General features: G+C 40.8%; 2 protein-coding genes across 3 annotated transcripts in view; one reads left to right on the top strand and one right to left on the bottom strand.

Annotated features, from left to right (window-relative positions):
- Positions 1-2828: 2828 nt before the first annotated feature.
- trmt1 (tRNA methyltransferase 1) lies at positions 2829-17408 on the bottom strand. 2 transcript variants are annotated; one of them, XM_014469294.2, is made up of 16 exons: positions 17167-17408; positions 11835-12143; positions 11534-11717; positions 9873-10060; positions 9532-9647; positions 8851-8963; positions 8071-8219; positions 6774-6857; positions 6250-6319; positions 5975-6109; positions 5808-5893; positions 4508-4616; positions 4316-4392; positions 4075-4194; positions 3125-3239; positions 2829-3054 (listed from the first exon to the last, which is right to left on the bottom strand). In XM_014469294.2, the coding sequence occupies exons 1-16, from the start codon at positions 17208-17210 to the stop codon at positions 2980-2982; spliced, it is 1974 nt and encodes a 657-aa protein (XP_014324780.1). In that variant the 5' UTR covers positions 17211-17408; the 3' UTR covers positions 2829-2979. The 2 variants fall into 2 exon arrangements, with proteins under 2 accessions (XP_014324780.1, XP_023189712.1); XM_023333944.1 differs by lacking the exon at positions 17167-17408 and adding an exon at positions 13185-13332.
- The window catches only part of nacc1 (nucleus accumbens associated 1), a 37764-nt gene continuing 33771 nt past the window's right edge, over positions 13471-17463 (top strand). Inside the window, exon 1 of the mRNA XM_023333946.1 lies at positions 13471-16700. The gene's annotated coding sequence lies outside the window, so the exon portion shown is untranslated. The remainder of the gene's footprint in view (positions 16701-17463) is intronic.

Genomic DNA, 17463 nt, shown 5'->3' with positions numbered 1-17463 from the left:
TAATAGTTTGATTTTAAACCTCTAGATCTAGAATTATAAGACTGGGATATCAAGGCAAAGAAAACTCAGTAGCTGCTGGTAGGGGCCATTCAGGGGCCTCCAGACATTCAGGGGCCCCTAGAAATGGTTTAATTGTAATACAGACCGTAGATCTAAACCTGTAGCATCATTTATAGAGAATAACAATGTTATTACACTTTATTTAATGCATTCAGCTGAGAAAAATAAATAGTACATTTAGGATTTAATTAGGACGTTTACTTTGTAAAAGTTTAAAGAATCATCTTGATAGTTTGATTGTCGTGTTACCATGGCTACAATATGGTGTAATCTTTGTGTTTGAATTGGGTTTGTTCACAAATACATCACAGCAAATAACCAATAATCAGTGATTGATTTTAAACTCGGCCAATAAACCTGGTCTCCTTCTCACAGATTCACCTGATCGATATTTAAACATGTTATTAATGCTGAGGTTCTTAGTAGGACGGGTTCCGGAGGGAGGGGGGTTCTGTCTGAGGCCCCATATTACCTTGGGCCGGCCCTGGAGGAACAGCCGCTGCGATGCGCATCTCTGGAATCTACCTGGAATCACCTGGAATCTACCTGGAATCCCCCGGTGGCCCCTATGTCAGTCCCCCGATGCTTTGGAGACATTTTGATTCATTTCATTGTGGCATGTTTGGCTTTTTGTTCCTGTTCTAATTATTGCTGCAATATTTTCTCTGATGTTTATTTTGTGACTCTAATTGGGCCGAATCTTCCTTTAACACTTGAGGTTCTGCAGTAACTTCCATTCTATGCTAAAAATGTTCTGATAAAATGCAGACATAAAATGCAGGACATTATTTTTTCTGAAAATAATTTCTGAAAAATTATTTTCAGAAAAGCAATCCCCCAAATTTCAGCTGATTGACAGGGAACGCTCCAGGATGCTGAAATAAAGCATGTTTTTAAGATAAAATTCACAAAAGCGACTATAGAGGTTAGAATGTCAATTAATTTCAGTTGTTTTAAAACTAGACTGGTCGATTTGAATGGAGATGAATTGGTTTGGACCTGAAGTTTCAGACAGAAGGTACTGAAAAAAAAAACGATTTTTTTTTTTTTTTTACAGTAACATACAGCCATAGTCCCCCAAAAACCTTGAATTAATTCTCTAAATAAAAACCCTGAAAAGACTACTTCAATATGAATAAAAGTGCCGGTGAACAGCCCACAATACTTTCTATTCAAAAATGTAAACATTGTTTTATATAACTCCGACTGTGCTGAAGGTTTTTGCAGTTTGCATTCGCTCAGTTAGCATTACCAACCTGTCTTCACAACACCTTTTGTTAATCCACCCATAATATTCCTCCTCTGCACCATTGGGTTTGCAGTACAATGCTGTTAATGCTAACGCCCTCTTGTGGCAGCGGTAGAACATTACAACTAGACGGCTGTAAATCAGAGGTAACGATGTTCATTTGAACACATTGAAATGATGAAGGAATAACTCGTGATCATGAGCATCACTGACAGATGTGGCTTGTTACACTTATTAGGAATAAAATTACACTTCTCAGACATTTTTGAGTCTCCCCAGCTTGGAGAAGCTAACTTTACAGAAAGCTATGATTGTGTTTTTCTGGAAAGTTAGCATCTGATTCAGAATCCTCTGACTTGTCTTCACTGGATTATGCTGCACTGTAAATGCACTGCTTAAAACTCACATTTTACAGCTTTCATTTTGTCTGCAAATATTAAAATATGCACTTCATTCATCTAAATCAGCTCCAGTTTAGAATGCCGATATGAGAGTCAGGGTTTCCCCCAGTGCATTATAAGCCTGGCGGGCCACCAGGCTTTACTTGTGCCCCCACCAGGATAAGCATCGCTTAATTAAGTTTTTTTTAAAATGGCTGCATTTTTTTAAGGCTTTAATAGTTGGTGTTCAGGTATTAGTCTTCTAATCTTTCAATAACACATGATTATCAAGTGATATTTTCACATTTCCAGTCAACTTTAAACATATTTTAACTCAAAAACACGACGGGCCGCTGGATGAGTGACTGTCCTAGTGCCCAACCACCGGGCTTAGCAAGTTTTCTGGGGGAAACCTTGAGAGTTTAGAGAGACAAGCAGCGTTTGTCTGTGGGTTCTGTCAGTCACACGAATACCAAAATCAGTCCAATTGTTTGGACTAAAACCTGAGTTGTGATGAGGAATATCTTAGTTAAAAAAAACATTCCAAGCAAAGATACAGATTTTTAAAGAATTATATCATTTGGATATCTGTGATGGACTGACGACCTGTCCAGGGTGACCCCGCCTCTCGCCCGTTGACAGCTGGAGGTAGGGACCAGCACCCCTCCCAACCGCAATGGGGTAAGGGTGAAAGAAAATGGATGGATGGATCATTTAGGTATGTATATAAAGAAGAATAAGGAAGTCTGAAGCACATTTCATAATAAAAATCTGCTCATTTGCATCTTATGTCATTCTTATTGCCTCCTATAAATTAACTCTATGAGTTTTTATGCTGCTGGATCCACCAGGTCGTTATGTGCCAATAATTATAAACCTATTTACAGCACCAATAAGCCGGTCGGCCCAGTTCCGTTATTTTGCCTGATCGCTGACCGGACGGTATTTACATGTGAAACCGATCTTCACAAAGATCTGATGATCAAAATTTGCCCCACTGTTCCAATATTCAGGACCTTCTGACAAAAAAAAGAGAAGAAGTTCAGAATCTGTATTTCAGCTTTTCTAATAATCAATAATAGGTCAGAAAATTGCAGTCGGTACACCCCTAGTAATTTAAAGTCAAAGCAATGGCTTCATTTGAATAGAATAAATGTTTTATTGGCGCAAAACCGAAGAGATTCTTTCCATTCTGTTCAGCGGTCCAAAACTAACCTCAGAGTATCCAGACTCCACCATTTCAACTAAAAGAAAACCTAAAAGTCAAATAAAACTCCTCAGAATAAAGACTCATTCAGTCTTCTCATCACACGTCTGCTCCGTCTGGTGGGAGTAGCAGCAGCTGTCTCCGTGCGCACACGTTCCCTGGAGAAGGAAGCAAAGCCAGATCAGAACGGATAAAAGCGGGTCGTGGTTCCTCAGAGGCGGATCCGACCTGCTTGAACTTCTTGCAGGGGAAGTTCTTGAGCTGCGACGAGTCGGTGATCTGGTTCTTCCTTTTGTTCTGGAACTTCTTCCTCTTGTCCTGCAGGTCAGTAGAGATGCCGCCCCTGGAACAGACGGAAACAATCGGCACGATAAGCTCCAGTGGTCGGCCATGTTTTACTGGTGGAATCAGACTGGAACAAATGACGACTTAGAATTTTTTCTGCATGACTAAACTGAATTGTTTGCATATTTCTGCATAGAAATGCTTTCAGATTTATTAATTAACGGGGTTGACTGTGGGACTATGATCTGATTGTCACCAAGGTAACCAAACGAAGATGGACCAGCCTCTTTTCACGAACTGAAAAACTTTATTTTTACCTTCAGCCTCAAACAAGCAAATGTGTAACTCATAATTTTAGATTTATCAAAGTTGTTTTATATTATTAAACATCATCATTTGGGTTTAATTTTCATTGAGAATTTCAATTAACATCAGTAAATTTGGAGCGCTAGCTGTGTGATTGCACTTAAATAATCAGGGAATCTCAGTAGATTGGAATATTATTGTAAAGTATTTTTTTTGTAATGTAATTACGATACAATCTATTATGTAGACTCATTGCACACTGACGTACTTCATGTGTTTATTTCTATTTCCATTATTTTTGAAGATTATGGCTAATAACTAAACAAAAGCCAAACCCAGAAATTCGGAAAATTAGGATATTAAATTAAAAATATGTAAATAGTAGAAAGAGCTACAAAATCATAGGGAAGACGGCAGACATGGCAGAGCACCGTTTCAAAGGATATATTTATGGAAAGTTTAGTGGAAGAAAAAGGTGTAGCAGAAAGAGGTGAATGAGGTTAATGATTTTAACTTTTTAAATTGAATTATAGGGGAAAAAAACAAACCCTGAGATGCGTGTGGATGTGTGAGTTTGTGTGACCGACCCTGCTTTGGCTCGAGCTTTGGGCCCCCAGAAGGCCTGAGGGTTCTCCTGGAACCGGGTCAGGTGGCGTTTACGAGACTGAGGGTTTGCATCCTCTCTCACGGTGAAGCAGGCTTCTAGGCTAAACACACACACACACACATCATAAATACACACAAGTCATTTTCACAACAGACGGAAACATTTTCCAAAGTCCCGACAGGAGCCCATCCACTGGACCTTCTCGTCGGGTCTCGTCTCACCTGGGTTCAGTGGAGAGGATCTTGAACGCAGGACTGGTCTGAGACAATTTCTCCCTCTTTACAGGATTCGTTTTCTCCTACCACAGACAAAAACGGGGGAGAAAAAAAACAAAAACACATTATCATGTGATTCTTTAACATGGATTTCTGTTGGGTTGTAATAATCGAAAAGGTGTTTTGTGAAGCACCTACCCAACATCTCATGACGTCCCAGATGACTCCAGGAGGAGCGTCCGTCTTCACCGCGTTTTTACAGGCGTGAGCGAGAGAAACCCTGTGGCCCGCGTGGAGGAGAGCCGACCTGCAGGAGAGCGGATCCAGTCAGTCCAAGACGCAACATCAGTTTAACCATCCACACTACTCAGATTTAGTCATGTTTGTTTCCTAATTTAGTGTGTTAATATGGAAACCCAAACCTTTTCCTCTGTTCATCGACCACATGATAAAACTAATTATTTTTCACAGGCAGCTCAAATAAGATTAAACTCGCATCTTAAATCTGTTTTTCATTTTTCACAGCGCTCTGCATCTTTTTTGCTCCAATAGTCTTCCAAATCTGAGGATTTCAACAAGTCTAATTTCAGACTTTTTAAAAAGCATATTAGCAGCTTGTTAGTGGTACGAGCCAGTGGTAAAAATGAGAAGATACAAAGAAAGCTAGCTAGCAACGGTATGTTAGCAGCTAGTTAGCGGTAGTGAGCCAGTGGCGAAAACTAACGTGGTCCAGCCAAATTTGCCCTTAGCCATGATAGACACAAAAACGCTAGCTATCTAGCTAGCTAGGAAGAATGTATTACCAGCTAATTAGCGGTAGCCTCAACCGCATCCAGTCACAGAACGCAACCAAGATGTCTGAAGAGTCAAGCTTTAGCCTGACAAAAAACTACATATTAGAGTACACAGCTCTGGAAAAAACTAAGAGGCCACTGCACTGAACCCCATTGAAAACCTCACAGTTATTCCACCAAATATTGATTTCTGAACTCTTCCCGAGTGAAAACGTTAGTGTTGTTGTTTTCTTTGCATTATTTAGGTCCGAGATCACTGCATATTTTTCGTTATTTTGACCATTTCTCATTTTCTGCAAATCAATAATACATTTTTGCTTGGAATTTCAGAGACATGATGTCAGCAGTTCATAGAATAAAAGAACAATCTTCATTTTACTCAAACATAAACCTATAAAGAGTCAAATCAGAGATACTGATCATTTTGCAGTGGTCTCTTAATTTCTTTTCCAGATATGTTTATGAGACTAAATATTCCTGCCATGAAAAAATGTCCCACCTGATCAACTTACATTTCTTTTTAGAAATTTAAGGCCTTCATTTTAGATACATGAATTTAAGACTTTTTAAGGAAGCACAAACATCCCAGACTCCTAAAATTGTCCATATTAGATTGTTTTAGGGTATTTTTTGTAAATCATAATTAATCATGCAGTTTTTTTTCTAAAAACAAGTTCCAGAGCTATAAAACTGTTGTCTCCTACCTAAACTGGAGCAACGGCGGAGTGTTACAGTGTATTGTGCTGCTCAGACTGTCCACTGTGTAGTAGAGAGGAACATCTTCCAACTCCTGAAACAAACAGAGAAAACATTCATCATCAACATTCACCAACCACACCAGCGCGGTCACACCGACCGGGTGAGGGGTTACCTCCGTAACCATGCTGAGCATGCCCTCGATACGTTTGGACGTTCCGAATCTGGACGGGTTCCCCGACACGGCCTCTAAAACCTTCTGGACGAAGTCCAGGTCGTGGATGGCTTCGGCCCAGAAGGGACCGCCCAGCTACGAGACAGAACCAAAAGATTGTTCAAACGCCCAGGGCGCCTTTCAAGCTTCGCAAACACAAAATGGCGTTACGAAAGAGTAACACCGCTCTGTTGAGGTCTGACGTTGCGTTAAGGGTGTTGATCTCTATGTGCTACCTGGTGTCTCTGTCCGCAGTGCTCACACTCTGGTCCGACCGGCGGTCCAGTGGCAGCAGAGTACTTCATGCTGCAAGCACACCATTCAACTTTAACACTTAAATAGGAGGGAAACCGTCTTAAAATGTCAAAAAGATGCAACCTACACATGTTAGGAAGTGCAACGAAGATACTAGTTTAGGTATTCCACATTTAAAAGCCGATACAACCTTAGAAAGAATCGAGAGGTTTGTTGTTTTAAGAACAAGGACATTGCATACTTCACAAGAACTCTCAGGAAGGCTTCATTGGTTTCTTCCACCACCACACACACACTTCATATTTCTCAGACATCATGCAAAAGCAAAAAGGAAGAAAGGTTCTGCCCAGATGATGTGTCAAAGACAACCAGAACAGAACGACAAGAACAGAATGATGCCAGTTTTCCCCTGCAGCCCATAGAGAGAGAACACATTTCTGTTTTGCTGCCTCAGCTCTTCAGCTGAACGTCTGCAGTTTCAGTTTTTATCGTGCGTCTTTCTTACTGTTTGCCGCTGCTTATTCTTCTACCCAGTCTCTGCATGTGGAAGGAGCCGCAGCCGACGCAGTTGTACACCAACGCCTGTTTACTGCCACGAGAAAATGGGGAGACAAACGGACGTCACTCCTGCGTGGTTTTCAGTTACATTTCTGTCAGATTAACTTTTCTTCACAGTCTGGATGGACATAAGATGTGTGTTAATAGTGGTTTTATATATTGACTTGCTTCAGTATCACTTTATTTGTCAATACTGGTGCTAATAAATATGCCTGTCACGATAAATTTTGCAGAGCGATTGTCTCTTGCGACAGACTGGCGACCTGTCCAGGGTGAACCTGCCTCTCGCCCGGAACGTAGCCGGAGAAAGACACCAGCACCTTTCCTGACCCCACGGTGAACAGAAAATGGATGGATGGATTAATTGTCTCAAAAATTATTGTGATAAACGATAATATTGTATGAATCCATTTTTACACTGATTTAATGGAAATGACGTAATAATGCATGCGATTTCTTGCCAAAGATAGATACACTTTATTTTCAAAAGAACATTTAACACTGGGATTGATAAACAAAATAAACAAAACAACCAAAAACAAAAATAAAATGGATTCTCAGTCTCCGTTAACAAAAAATGCACTTGAAAAAAAACTAAACAACATAAAACCAAAGTGGAAATAAATACTGCATTCAACCAAGAGTGTAGATTATGACATCTGCATATCATGTTGCCCTTCAGTAATAATTAGATTTAAATAGAGAAAATGGGCACATCGACTACTTGATGCAATAGTTAACACTACACGATTTTTTTGCTCCTATTTTTCCCCTTACGACAATCTTAGAAAGTTGGTCTTTCTAAGATTGTCACTTGTGATTTCATAACCGATCATCCTGTAGTGTGTGGTGTGTTACGTCTTGCCACTCCGATCTAAATCAGGGGTTTTCCCCAACTGGGAGCCTTAACCAACCTGTTGAATGTGACAGGTAGCCAATCAGAAAGCCCGGATTCTCCTCCATGCTTTCTGAGGGGAAATTATGGAGGGGAATCCCAAACAGCTGACACGGCGCAACCCGAAGTCCAGCGGACATTGGAGATGATACGTGGAAACAACATTAATGTTTATTCAACATTTTGTGCAAAGAATATAGAAATGACAAGGGGAGGAGTTGGAGTAAAATTGCTACCGCAGTTGATAAACCCGGTAACCAGGATCAATCATCTCCCATCGCACAGTTTTTATTTGGACAGCTAACAGGTTTGTGTGTGTTAGAAAGAGACAAATGGACAAAAAAAGTACCTGGCAGAGTTTTTGACAGTAGCCTGTCCTGTGAAGACTCTAACAAAGACCCGGATGTAAAAGTCGGCGCTGACGGACAGCAGCGGCTGGATGTATCGCTGGTACACTCCGGCCCGCTGGTCCAAACTGTGGAGGATGATACGAAGAGCCTGCAGAGGAGGAAACAACATCTATTTAATATTTAATGTAGATTAGAGGTGCATCAAATCAATCCGGTGGAGATCAGAAATGGCTAATAAGAAAATCAAACACCTAAAAATCCTTTTTATTAAGCATTAAAACTAACAACTTCCACCGTTTCTTCAGCCTTTACACACATCAACAGTATGCACTTTAATGCACTTCTTTTGAGTTCAATAAATAAAAAAAATTTTTTGTGAACTTTTGAGACATGGTTAAATGAGTGTAATATTGTATTTGTGTTGTTTTTGTTGGACATGAAAGATCAGACCTTAAAGATCTCCAGAAGCTGGAATCAGTCAGGAAAAGCTTGACTGTTCAAAACAAATAAATACAATAAAAATAAGAAAAATAAAATAAAAGACATAACCTTGTGGTCTAAAAGGAACAAACTGGCAATTTAATTCTACGAGAAATAGAAAAATCTCCTCTGATTTGAGGGTTATTATCTAAAACTTCACTGAAAAAAAAAAAAAGAAATGGTTTGTTTTTGTTTTAGGTTCAGCTTCTGACAACTTTCAGTGTTACAGTAACTGGCCCGTTTTTATACAACACAATCACGACCGCAGCGCATCCGTTTTCCCATTTCAGTGAACTCACCATCTCATGGCAGTATTTGCTTTTGATGGAGACTGAGCCGTATTTGCTGTAGCAGGTTTCCCCGTTGTTTCCCGCCATCACGGCCATGTCGGTGCACGTTACGCACAGCAGGCCTGACGGAGAGAAGACGGTCGGCATCGATCAGCAAACGATTCCAACGAAACACACTGCAGCGTGCTCAATTCAGCTGACTCCACAATCTATAAATCATGAACATATTTTGGCGCCTAAAAAGAGGTCCAGCTGTGTCTGTTTGGTTTTTATTAGATTTGGGAAAGAGAATTTATTTAAGTAATTTTACAAGTAAAAAATTAGTAGTAGTAAACTCAGCTTTGTGCTACATCTGTACAAAAATAAAATTCCCATTGCTTCATAGAAAAGAATATCATTAATCTGATTTGATACTTCAATAGATCTTCAAAATCAGTAATCTGACAGAAATTAAATCATAAGGACACTTTATACTTTATCAGCGGATCTTATGGAAACTCAACATTTAATAGGACTGCACAACTAACTAACTAACTATTAAATCTGCACAACAATCTGGAAATCAGCTGGTAAATTTAATGACTTTTCAGACAAAACCAAAAAGTTGTCGTTTAAAAGATCGGTGATCAGCTAAAACCTGCCATCGGTGAAATGGAACCGAAGCAGACGACAGTCTGAACAACAACTCACCTCCTTCACTGACAGCCTGCACTGCTGCGTCCACGAACGCCGCCGGGCTTCCGTAGGGATCCAGATCGATGACATCGTATCGCTCTTTCTTCCCTCGCATTTCATACATTAGCATGCTGGACACACACACACAAAAAAAAAAGGAATGAAAATTGCTGAGAACATTTCATATTCTGAAATGAAACTTACAGAAATAGAAAGAATGATTTAATTGAAGAAAAAAAAGGGGGAGATCAGAGATCAGGAGATGAGTCAGGTCACGAAATGTAAAGCTCAACGTAGAAACACGGAGCAACAGCAATGAAGGAAATCCAGACACATAAAAGCAGCGGCTGGGTAACCTGGCATCCCTGCAGCTGGGCTGCAGCAGGTGGTCGACCCGGTTGTACTGGGCGTTCCGGGCGATCAGCGCCGCCGCTTTGCTGGAGAAGTCGTTGGCGGTGACGCTCTGCAGGCCGGGGACCTCCAGAGCAAAACGCACCGAGCGCAACCCGGAGGCCGCCAGGCCCTCCAGGACGCGGAGACCGTTCTGCACATTGGAGGAGACGAGCGAAAAAAAAAACCCAGAAAAAAAATTAACATCAGCAGACAATAATCTGTACGGGTCATTTTAGTCCAGAAACATGATTCACCGAAATTTTATACTAATTGGAACAATGATGGACGAGGCAAGATAAAAAGATTTTTGATATTTAAAGAAAAAATATCTAAACAGTTTATAAATTAATTTAAAAGGATTAAATACTATTTTTTTTAAAAATCAAGATTTTTAGCTCCATTTCTACTAGCTTGTATTTACTGCTGCCAACTTCCTGTGCAGCATTCTGCATTGAAGGCCAATAAATGAAGTTTTTCTGAAAGAAAAAGTCACTCTCAAAGTGTTTTTTTTTCTTTAAAGAGAAGAAATCTACAAAGAATAAAACAAACAAACAAAAAAGTGCTCAATTAAAAAAAGCAAAGCGCCAACTCCAACTAGTTCATCTCCTGTGAGAACTGGGACAATATCTATCGTACAGTAAATGCTTTCAACTTTCAGGAAAATCTCCAATTACCTCTCCTTACCACTTGGGGCCACCAAAGTGTGAAATTACCTAGTAGATGATTAATATAAGCAGCTTGATGGAAGCCTTTATTAAAAGAGGTTCTACTCTTGAAGCAGTACGTGTGTGTGTGTGCGTGTGTGAGTATTTTTCCAGATAGGATGACTCCTCCCAGTGGAAATCAGACCACTCAGTGTGACAGACTTTATGCTTCACTTCAGAAGCATTTGCATCTCCACCAGTTCAGTGTTGTGTATTTTAGAGCACAGTACAGTTAACTTGTTACAGTTAACTTGTTAACTGTGCTGTTAACAACCTTGTTAACTTCAGTTGTTATAAAAATGCTATACATAAATATCAAATGACTTAGAAGAAATTTTACGCCTTGAAATTGGGCCTCTGTCTCTTTAAGAAATCCTGCCGTTTCTGGAACTCCACCTTCAGGAAGTCAACACAACACGGCTCCTCTATTAACCCTTTAACAACGTTTTTAACCAGCGTTGCACTGAGAAATAACTCGTATAATGAGTTCAGGAGGCACAGTTCCACCAGCTGTTTGCTAATTGCTGCTGGCTAGTCTGAAGGAGCTGAGTGGGGGTGGGCTGCTCTGTGAGGAGGAAGCTCTGAAACTTCAGAAGTTGCAGTTCAGAGGAGGAGCTTCGTGGTCAAAGGCAGAGGTCCACCCAGGCATTTTGCACAGCTGACTGGTTGCCACGGGAGATTAGGGGGTTTTCCAAATGTACATGAAAGAAACTCAAAATAGAGTTGATTCTACATAACACTGCACCTTTAATGCTTCATCACTACTACAGTAGCTCCTTTCCATTCAACATCTATCAATATTCCAGGTTCTCCATATGCATAATTTAAACAAAAAGCAACAGCAGAAACATGTGTTTACTGTATGCTGGTAACATCCACCATACTTTTTATATTTTTACCAGTGGGAACTCGGTACACACCTCACATTTTTCCCCTACTCTTGCTGTAACTTTGGGCTCCTCTGCACCGTTTTTCTCCGCCGTCTCGGCCTCGTTCGTCTCCTCCAACAGAGAGACCACCACTCGCTCTTTTTCTCCAGGAACGAGCACCTTCACCCCCCGTTGAGCCAACAGGTCTCGAGCAAACTCCGTGATTACGGCACAACTGGAAAAATGAAACAAAAAAAAATATATATATATATAAAAGCGGAACCAAGTAGCATAAACGCCTTTGTTTTGAATATTTTCCACATGTTTTGTTCCAACACCAAAGTTGCCTTACGTTAAATCTCTATTAAACTCCTGGACCGGGTTGTAAAACACCTCGTTGGCGTTGGGAAACAAGATGGCCGCCTTCCCCTCCTTCACAACGGTCTCTCCAGGTAACAGCTCGACGGCGGTCGGTTCCTCTGAAACATGCGTTGAATCAGAACTAATCCCGGACGAGGGGTCAGCGGCGGACACCTGGGGGTCCATAGAGCTCCGGCTCCTCCGACACGTCTGATTGGCTGAATACGAAGGGGAAGGGTGGAGCCGACCGGAGATGATGAGAGGGAGCCGCCGGGCCGTCCGCACCAGCATGGGACGCAGCCTGCGAAAGGAGACGTCTGTCACATTACCACCACAAAATTCACTGCATTGTATTAAGATTTTATTTGATACACAAATTAGAGCATATTTCTGAAGAAGGCAGAAGGAAATTTATGCATTTTAAAAAAAAAACTTAAAAAAAAAATGCATCTGAAAAGTGTGGCGTGTGCGTGTCAATACTTTATAGAACCACATCAAGGACCAATTAAACCAGCAGGTCTTCCGCTACCCAGATCTACGCATCTAGAGAGTATTTAGCAAAGTGCACGAATGATTAGTCAGCAGTTTTGGTCACGCCATACTTTTCCCATTCTCAAATATGCTGGACGACAAAGTAACCAGTGGGATGCTCAAAGTTTTTGGCTTTGTTTCAGAACCTTACCTAATAATAAAAAATAAATATGTAAATAAAAACAGAATATGAAAAAGTGAGAATAATGAGTGACATATAAGCAACTTATAAAACAATAAGATTGTAAATAATATAAACAACGAATTAACAAGGATTATGTGACATTAACACTACTAAAAATTATAATTTGTGTCTTTATTTCTATGTTTATAGCCAATTCAGGCAGAATCTGTTCTAGGTATGAATAAAAACATTTAAAGATAAAATGCCACTCCAAAACCTCAAAAACTAAAACGTGTCACGGAAACAACCCGAGTCCGTTTTCATTATTTCCAATGTAAGACACCCGCTAATTAGTGTATTATATTAGTTAACAAGCGTTTGGTGGGGGGGACTATCGTATAAATTGTGAAAATCCAATTAAAATTATTTTCCCTTACCTTCGTTTCTTGATATTCTCTTATACATGACCTTCTTTTAAATTCAGTTTGGTGTTTTGTTTTTGTTTGCTTTTACGTAGAACTTACTTACAACGAGTCTGTAAATTTAAGCGACGCCATGTGTGTTTTATTAAACGGAGCAACTTTTTAAGCAAGCAAGCAAACAAGCCGACTGCTTCATACTTCGTCTCACATCAATGATGCTCGTCAAGCTTAGCAGGCAGTGATACAAATTTATTTATTTATTTACCTGCGACACTTCCGTCTCTCGGACTTCTTCTGTGCTGCTTCGTAAAATGCCTTTCTTGTCCCGCAGTGTCGGTGTCTTCAGTTCTGCTGCGTTGCTTTGCTTTGCAATTTACTCAAACTAGCACATGGGAGCAGCCATGACTCGAGCGACAGTACGGAAGCCTGTTCGGCTCAAAGAGAAGGTCTGAACCATTTGGTTGCTCCGTTGGTATGGCAAGCCGATTTACCATATAATTTACCATTCAATACTTATTGAAATAAGTATTCAAATACAGAGACACGCCCTTTTTCCCCCCATCCACATTCCGTCTTGCATGTGCCTCAAAGATCATTCTTTCTAACCAAATCATGTTACATGTCATTGATGTTTATATTTAAAATGCAATGCTTGAATGCAATAACGTGTTTTCAGTTTCTTATATCCCATTGTTGTAAGTCAAAGCTTTTAGTTTGGGTTGATCATTCCTCGTGTGTCTGTGTAGTGTCATTTTGAATATGCAGAATATAAGGAGACATGTTGGATATCTGATGAAGACCTGGACACAAAGCTATTTTACCACAGAGAAAGTGGAGTTGATGTTTTGCCTAAATACAACTGCAATGAAATAACACTTCTATGGCAAGGATTCAGTTGCACCTGTTGTGTCATAAATAATACATTAGTGTCATGCAATATTCATGCACGCTTTCTCCACATTTTGTCACACTTTCGCAGCAAATTTCAATGCATTTTATTGGGACTTTGTGTTATAAACTAACTGCAAGTACTCCACAATTGTGAAGCTGAAGAAAAATGGTTTCTAAAATGTTTCACAAATAAATAAAAAAAAACGTTCATTCAGATGCAGGCCCCATTTACATTGTTATCCCCAAATACCATTGACTTCCACCAATTGGAACAGTGAAATAGCTTAGATCAAGGCAAATCCATGCAGTCAATTAAGGAAATCTGTAGCAAGACATTAAAAACTGGAAAACATAAAGCAGTAGTAGAAAAGATAGATTTTTTTTTCCTATGAGAAATATAAGTTTGATACATTGGATAGCTATAAACATTTGTATTGTAAATATCTGCAATACATATTAAGTGGAGTGTTTAAACCTCGAAATGACAAATGTAACATTTTTTGAGAATTTTGGGTACATTTAATTTCAGGTGACTTGGCCGACATTAAATGCTACAACGGTCTGCCTAAGTTCCTCCACACAGGGGCCGCCAATAGAGCCGCAGAGAAACTGCATGACGTATAAAAAAAATAGAGTGAGAGGGTTCATCAGTCAGCAGGAATCTGGCCTACTTTTCGCCCAGTAAACATGCATAAAACACGTCAGTCTGCTCTCATGAATAATAATTTAATATCCCCGTGCCTGCAGATAGCGGCGCATTTTAATGAAAGGCTAAACATAGCCTATAGAATCACCACAATTTCCCAGATTCAGGAAGTGTGGGGCTGAGAATATCTCTGCAGAAAGAAGATAAGGCCACTACATTCCATAAATGTATTGTGTTACGGCATGACAGTGATGCCTTTTTATTGGACAAGTCGCCTGAACAGAATTCAATTTCGCTGCCTCTTTGCCTGCAGAGTCCATGCTCTTCCAGTGCCCACAGAGAAATGACAAAACGGTTTTGCTAATGCGTTTCTTAATGACTGTACATGTTTAGGACTTTGTCTTGTGTGTCACTAGAGCGTGACAAAACAGCCTGAATAAAATCAAACAAAGCAGAAAAGGCAGAAAATAAAACTTCCCCGAACCTTCAGTTGTCCAGCAGACAGCCGAGGTTTTCAGTGAAGCCGGCTGGTGTCTAGAACTTTAGTACCTTCTGTCACAACGCAGAATCCATCCAAAGAGAGCAACCATAGGGAAATAGTCAAATGTCCTGCCAGCGCAACATTTCACCACGGTGGCACAATGTTTTGGTGATGTGCGGTGTTGCTTTTGTGCCTTATTTAACCTTTTAGAGTTGGAGCCAAAAGTGAAAAAAATTGGTTTTGACCTACAAAAACACATTCCTCCACGAGGATTTTAAAAGATTTCAACCAGGTCTATATGTTTTCTCAGCAAGGAAACACTTCTGTCTCTCTGTTACACCTATTTGTTCAGACGTAAGAAGCATACAGGAAACACTTGTCTCATTTAGAAGACAAACTCCTGCACTTTCCTCCGTGAGTTTTGGCTCCTGTTTAATATGTTGTATCAGTTGGCAAACATTACGGTTTGAGTTTCATCCCTGTGTTACCTCACCTTGTCCAATAATGTGCCTTCACTTAGTGTACTTTCTCTTGACAAATAGCAACAACATAAAAAAATCTGTTGTTTTACCTCACAAAAGTAAAACAGTTTAATCAGTGTGTGACTTCTTGTCGACGTCCCTTAAAGTGGAAAAAAAAAGCCCCTCGACATTCTGCTTCCACCACCAGAGCTGAAAGCTCTTAAAAGTTTTCCTATTTGCAAACTTCTTCTATGTGGCAAACCAGCTCAGTCTAGGTTTCCCCTGACCTTGAAAGCGTTCTCCAGGGGAGACGTTTGGCCCCGGTTCCTGGGTCGCCATTGAACCTCATAACCCATTTCCTTTCCCCTGACGGGCAACACCTCCAATCGTCTTCCAGGCAGATCGGCGGCACATCTGCATTCCCAGATTCAGAACCGGCGTTCCGTTTTTATGCTCCTCTAAAATCTGGAACAATCGTCCAGAAAACTGCAAAACTGCCGAAACACTGGACTCCTTTAAATAAAGGCTGAAAAAAAAAGCCACCTGTTGTGAGTTACATTTGATTCTAATAACTGGAACATTGATCAGAGTATCTGAGGTTTGTTTTCTTGATGATTTTGATGGTGGCATCTGACAAAATGTACCGTTTGTTGCTTGTTTCATTGTGTTATGATCTCATGGTGTAACCACGTTGAACTGCCTTGTTGCTGAAATGTGCAACAAACTTGACATCCGAACACCTTCCATGCAGTTGTTGTGTCTGCTTGTTAAAACTGTAAATCTACAATTCTTCTTCTGACATATTTTGAGTTTTGCTGACTTTAGTTGCTGCCAAGAAAATCATTTTCATCCTGACAAACGGAATGTGAGGACATAAACATCTACAAGTAATCGACTCGGTAACCCGTCCGTGATTTGCATCACCTGCCTTCACACTGTACACGCCTCTCCACACAAACCGGAACATCTGGATGGGGGCGCTGTGACAATGGATGCCCAGAGAGCGTGGCGCTATACATCTGACACAGGAGAATTATAGAGTTAATAGTATTTGGCATGACAGGGAGAGAGAGCGGGGAGCGCAGTGCCGCTCCTGAGTGCAGTCTCATCCTGTTTAGTATTCACTGTGCGCAGCGCCTGGAGGCCCTGGAGGGGCTTCACCTGCCCGGAGTCTAGACGCTCTGTTTCACGCAACTGAGAGGATAGCGGGGCATCGAACCTGCGCCCCCCCACCCCCGGCTTTCACCGTCCTTTGGCTGGGCTAGGGCACGAGGGAGTCGCTCCCACCGGCAGAAGACAAAAGTGAGTGCGCGGGGCTTGAGTGGGTGGACTGGTGGTGGGTGGGGCTCAGACAGTCGGGTCGGCTGGGGACGCTGGCGGCACGTCTTACCTGCTTCCTGCGACGCCTTTCGGCTCCTATCGGTCATCCTTTTAAAAGTAATCAGATTACTTTACTTATGTGCGGTTTGCTGATGCTGCCGACCTTCCCGCCAAATTTAATTTATACACACACACACAGACATATATATATATATATATATATATATATATATATATATATATATATATATATATATATATATATATATACTTTGCTCACATCGTTAAGAGTAGAACTTCTGCGCTTTGTTTCATTTTCGGCTAGATTTTCCCTTTATCGCCACATGAGCACATTTCTTATTATCTGACAATAAGACACTAATGACGTGCATCGATAACCTCCGTTGTCATCTCAAGCCGGGTTAATGACAGGAAGTAGTTAACTCACCGAGATAATTCCAAGTCATTGATTGCTGGAAGTAAAGGTGCCATATATCAGTTCATTACAATGGCTCCATTGGCAAAACGGTACGGCAGCATCTCTCCCCCCCTATTCTGTCCGTCTACCTGCCTATCTATCAGGTCGATCAGTGGCTCTGTGATCAGTCTGCAACCCCTGGGATGGATGGGAGGGTTAACAAAAAAAAAACATCCCGGCTTTGCTCCTCTCTGTTCCCCCCTCCTCGATAGTTCTGAGCTCCAATTCTCGCCTGCATGCATGCATGCGTGTGTGTGTGTGTGTGTG

The sequence above is a fragment of the Xiphophorus maculatus genome, chromosome 5 (assembly GCF_002775205.1).
Source record: "Xiphophorus maculatus strain JP 163 A chromosome 5, X_maculatus-5.0-male, whole genome shotgun sequence".
In the NCBI taxonomy this organism is placed as follows: Eukaryota; Metazoa; Chordata; class Actinopteri; order Cyprinodontiformes; family Poeciliidae; genus Xiphophorus; species Xiphophorus maculatus.
This window is presented reverse-complemented; position numbering and strand designations above follow the sequence as displayed.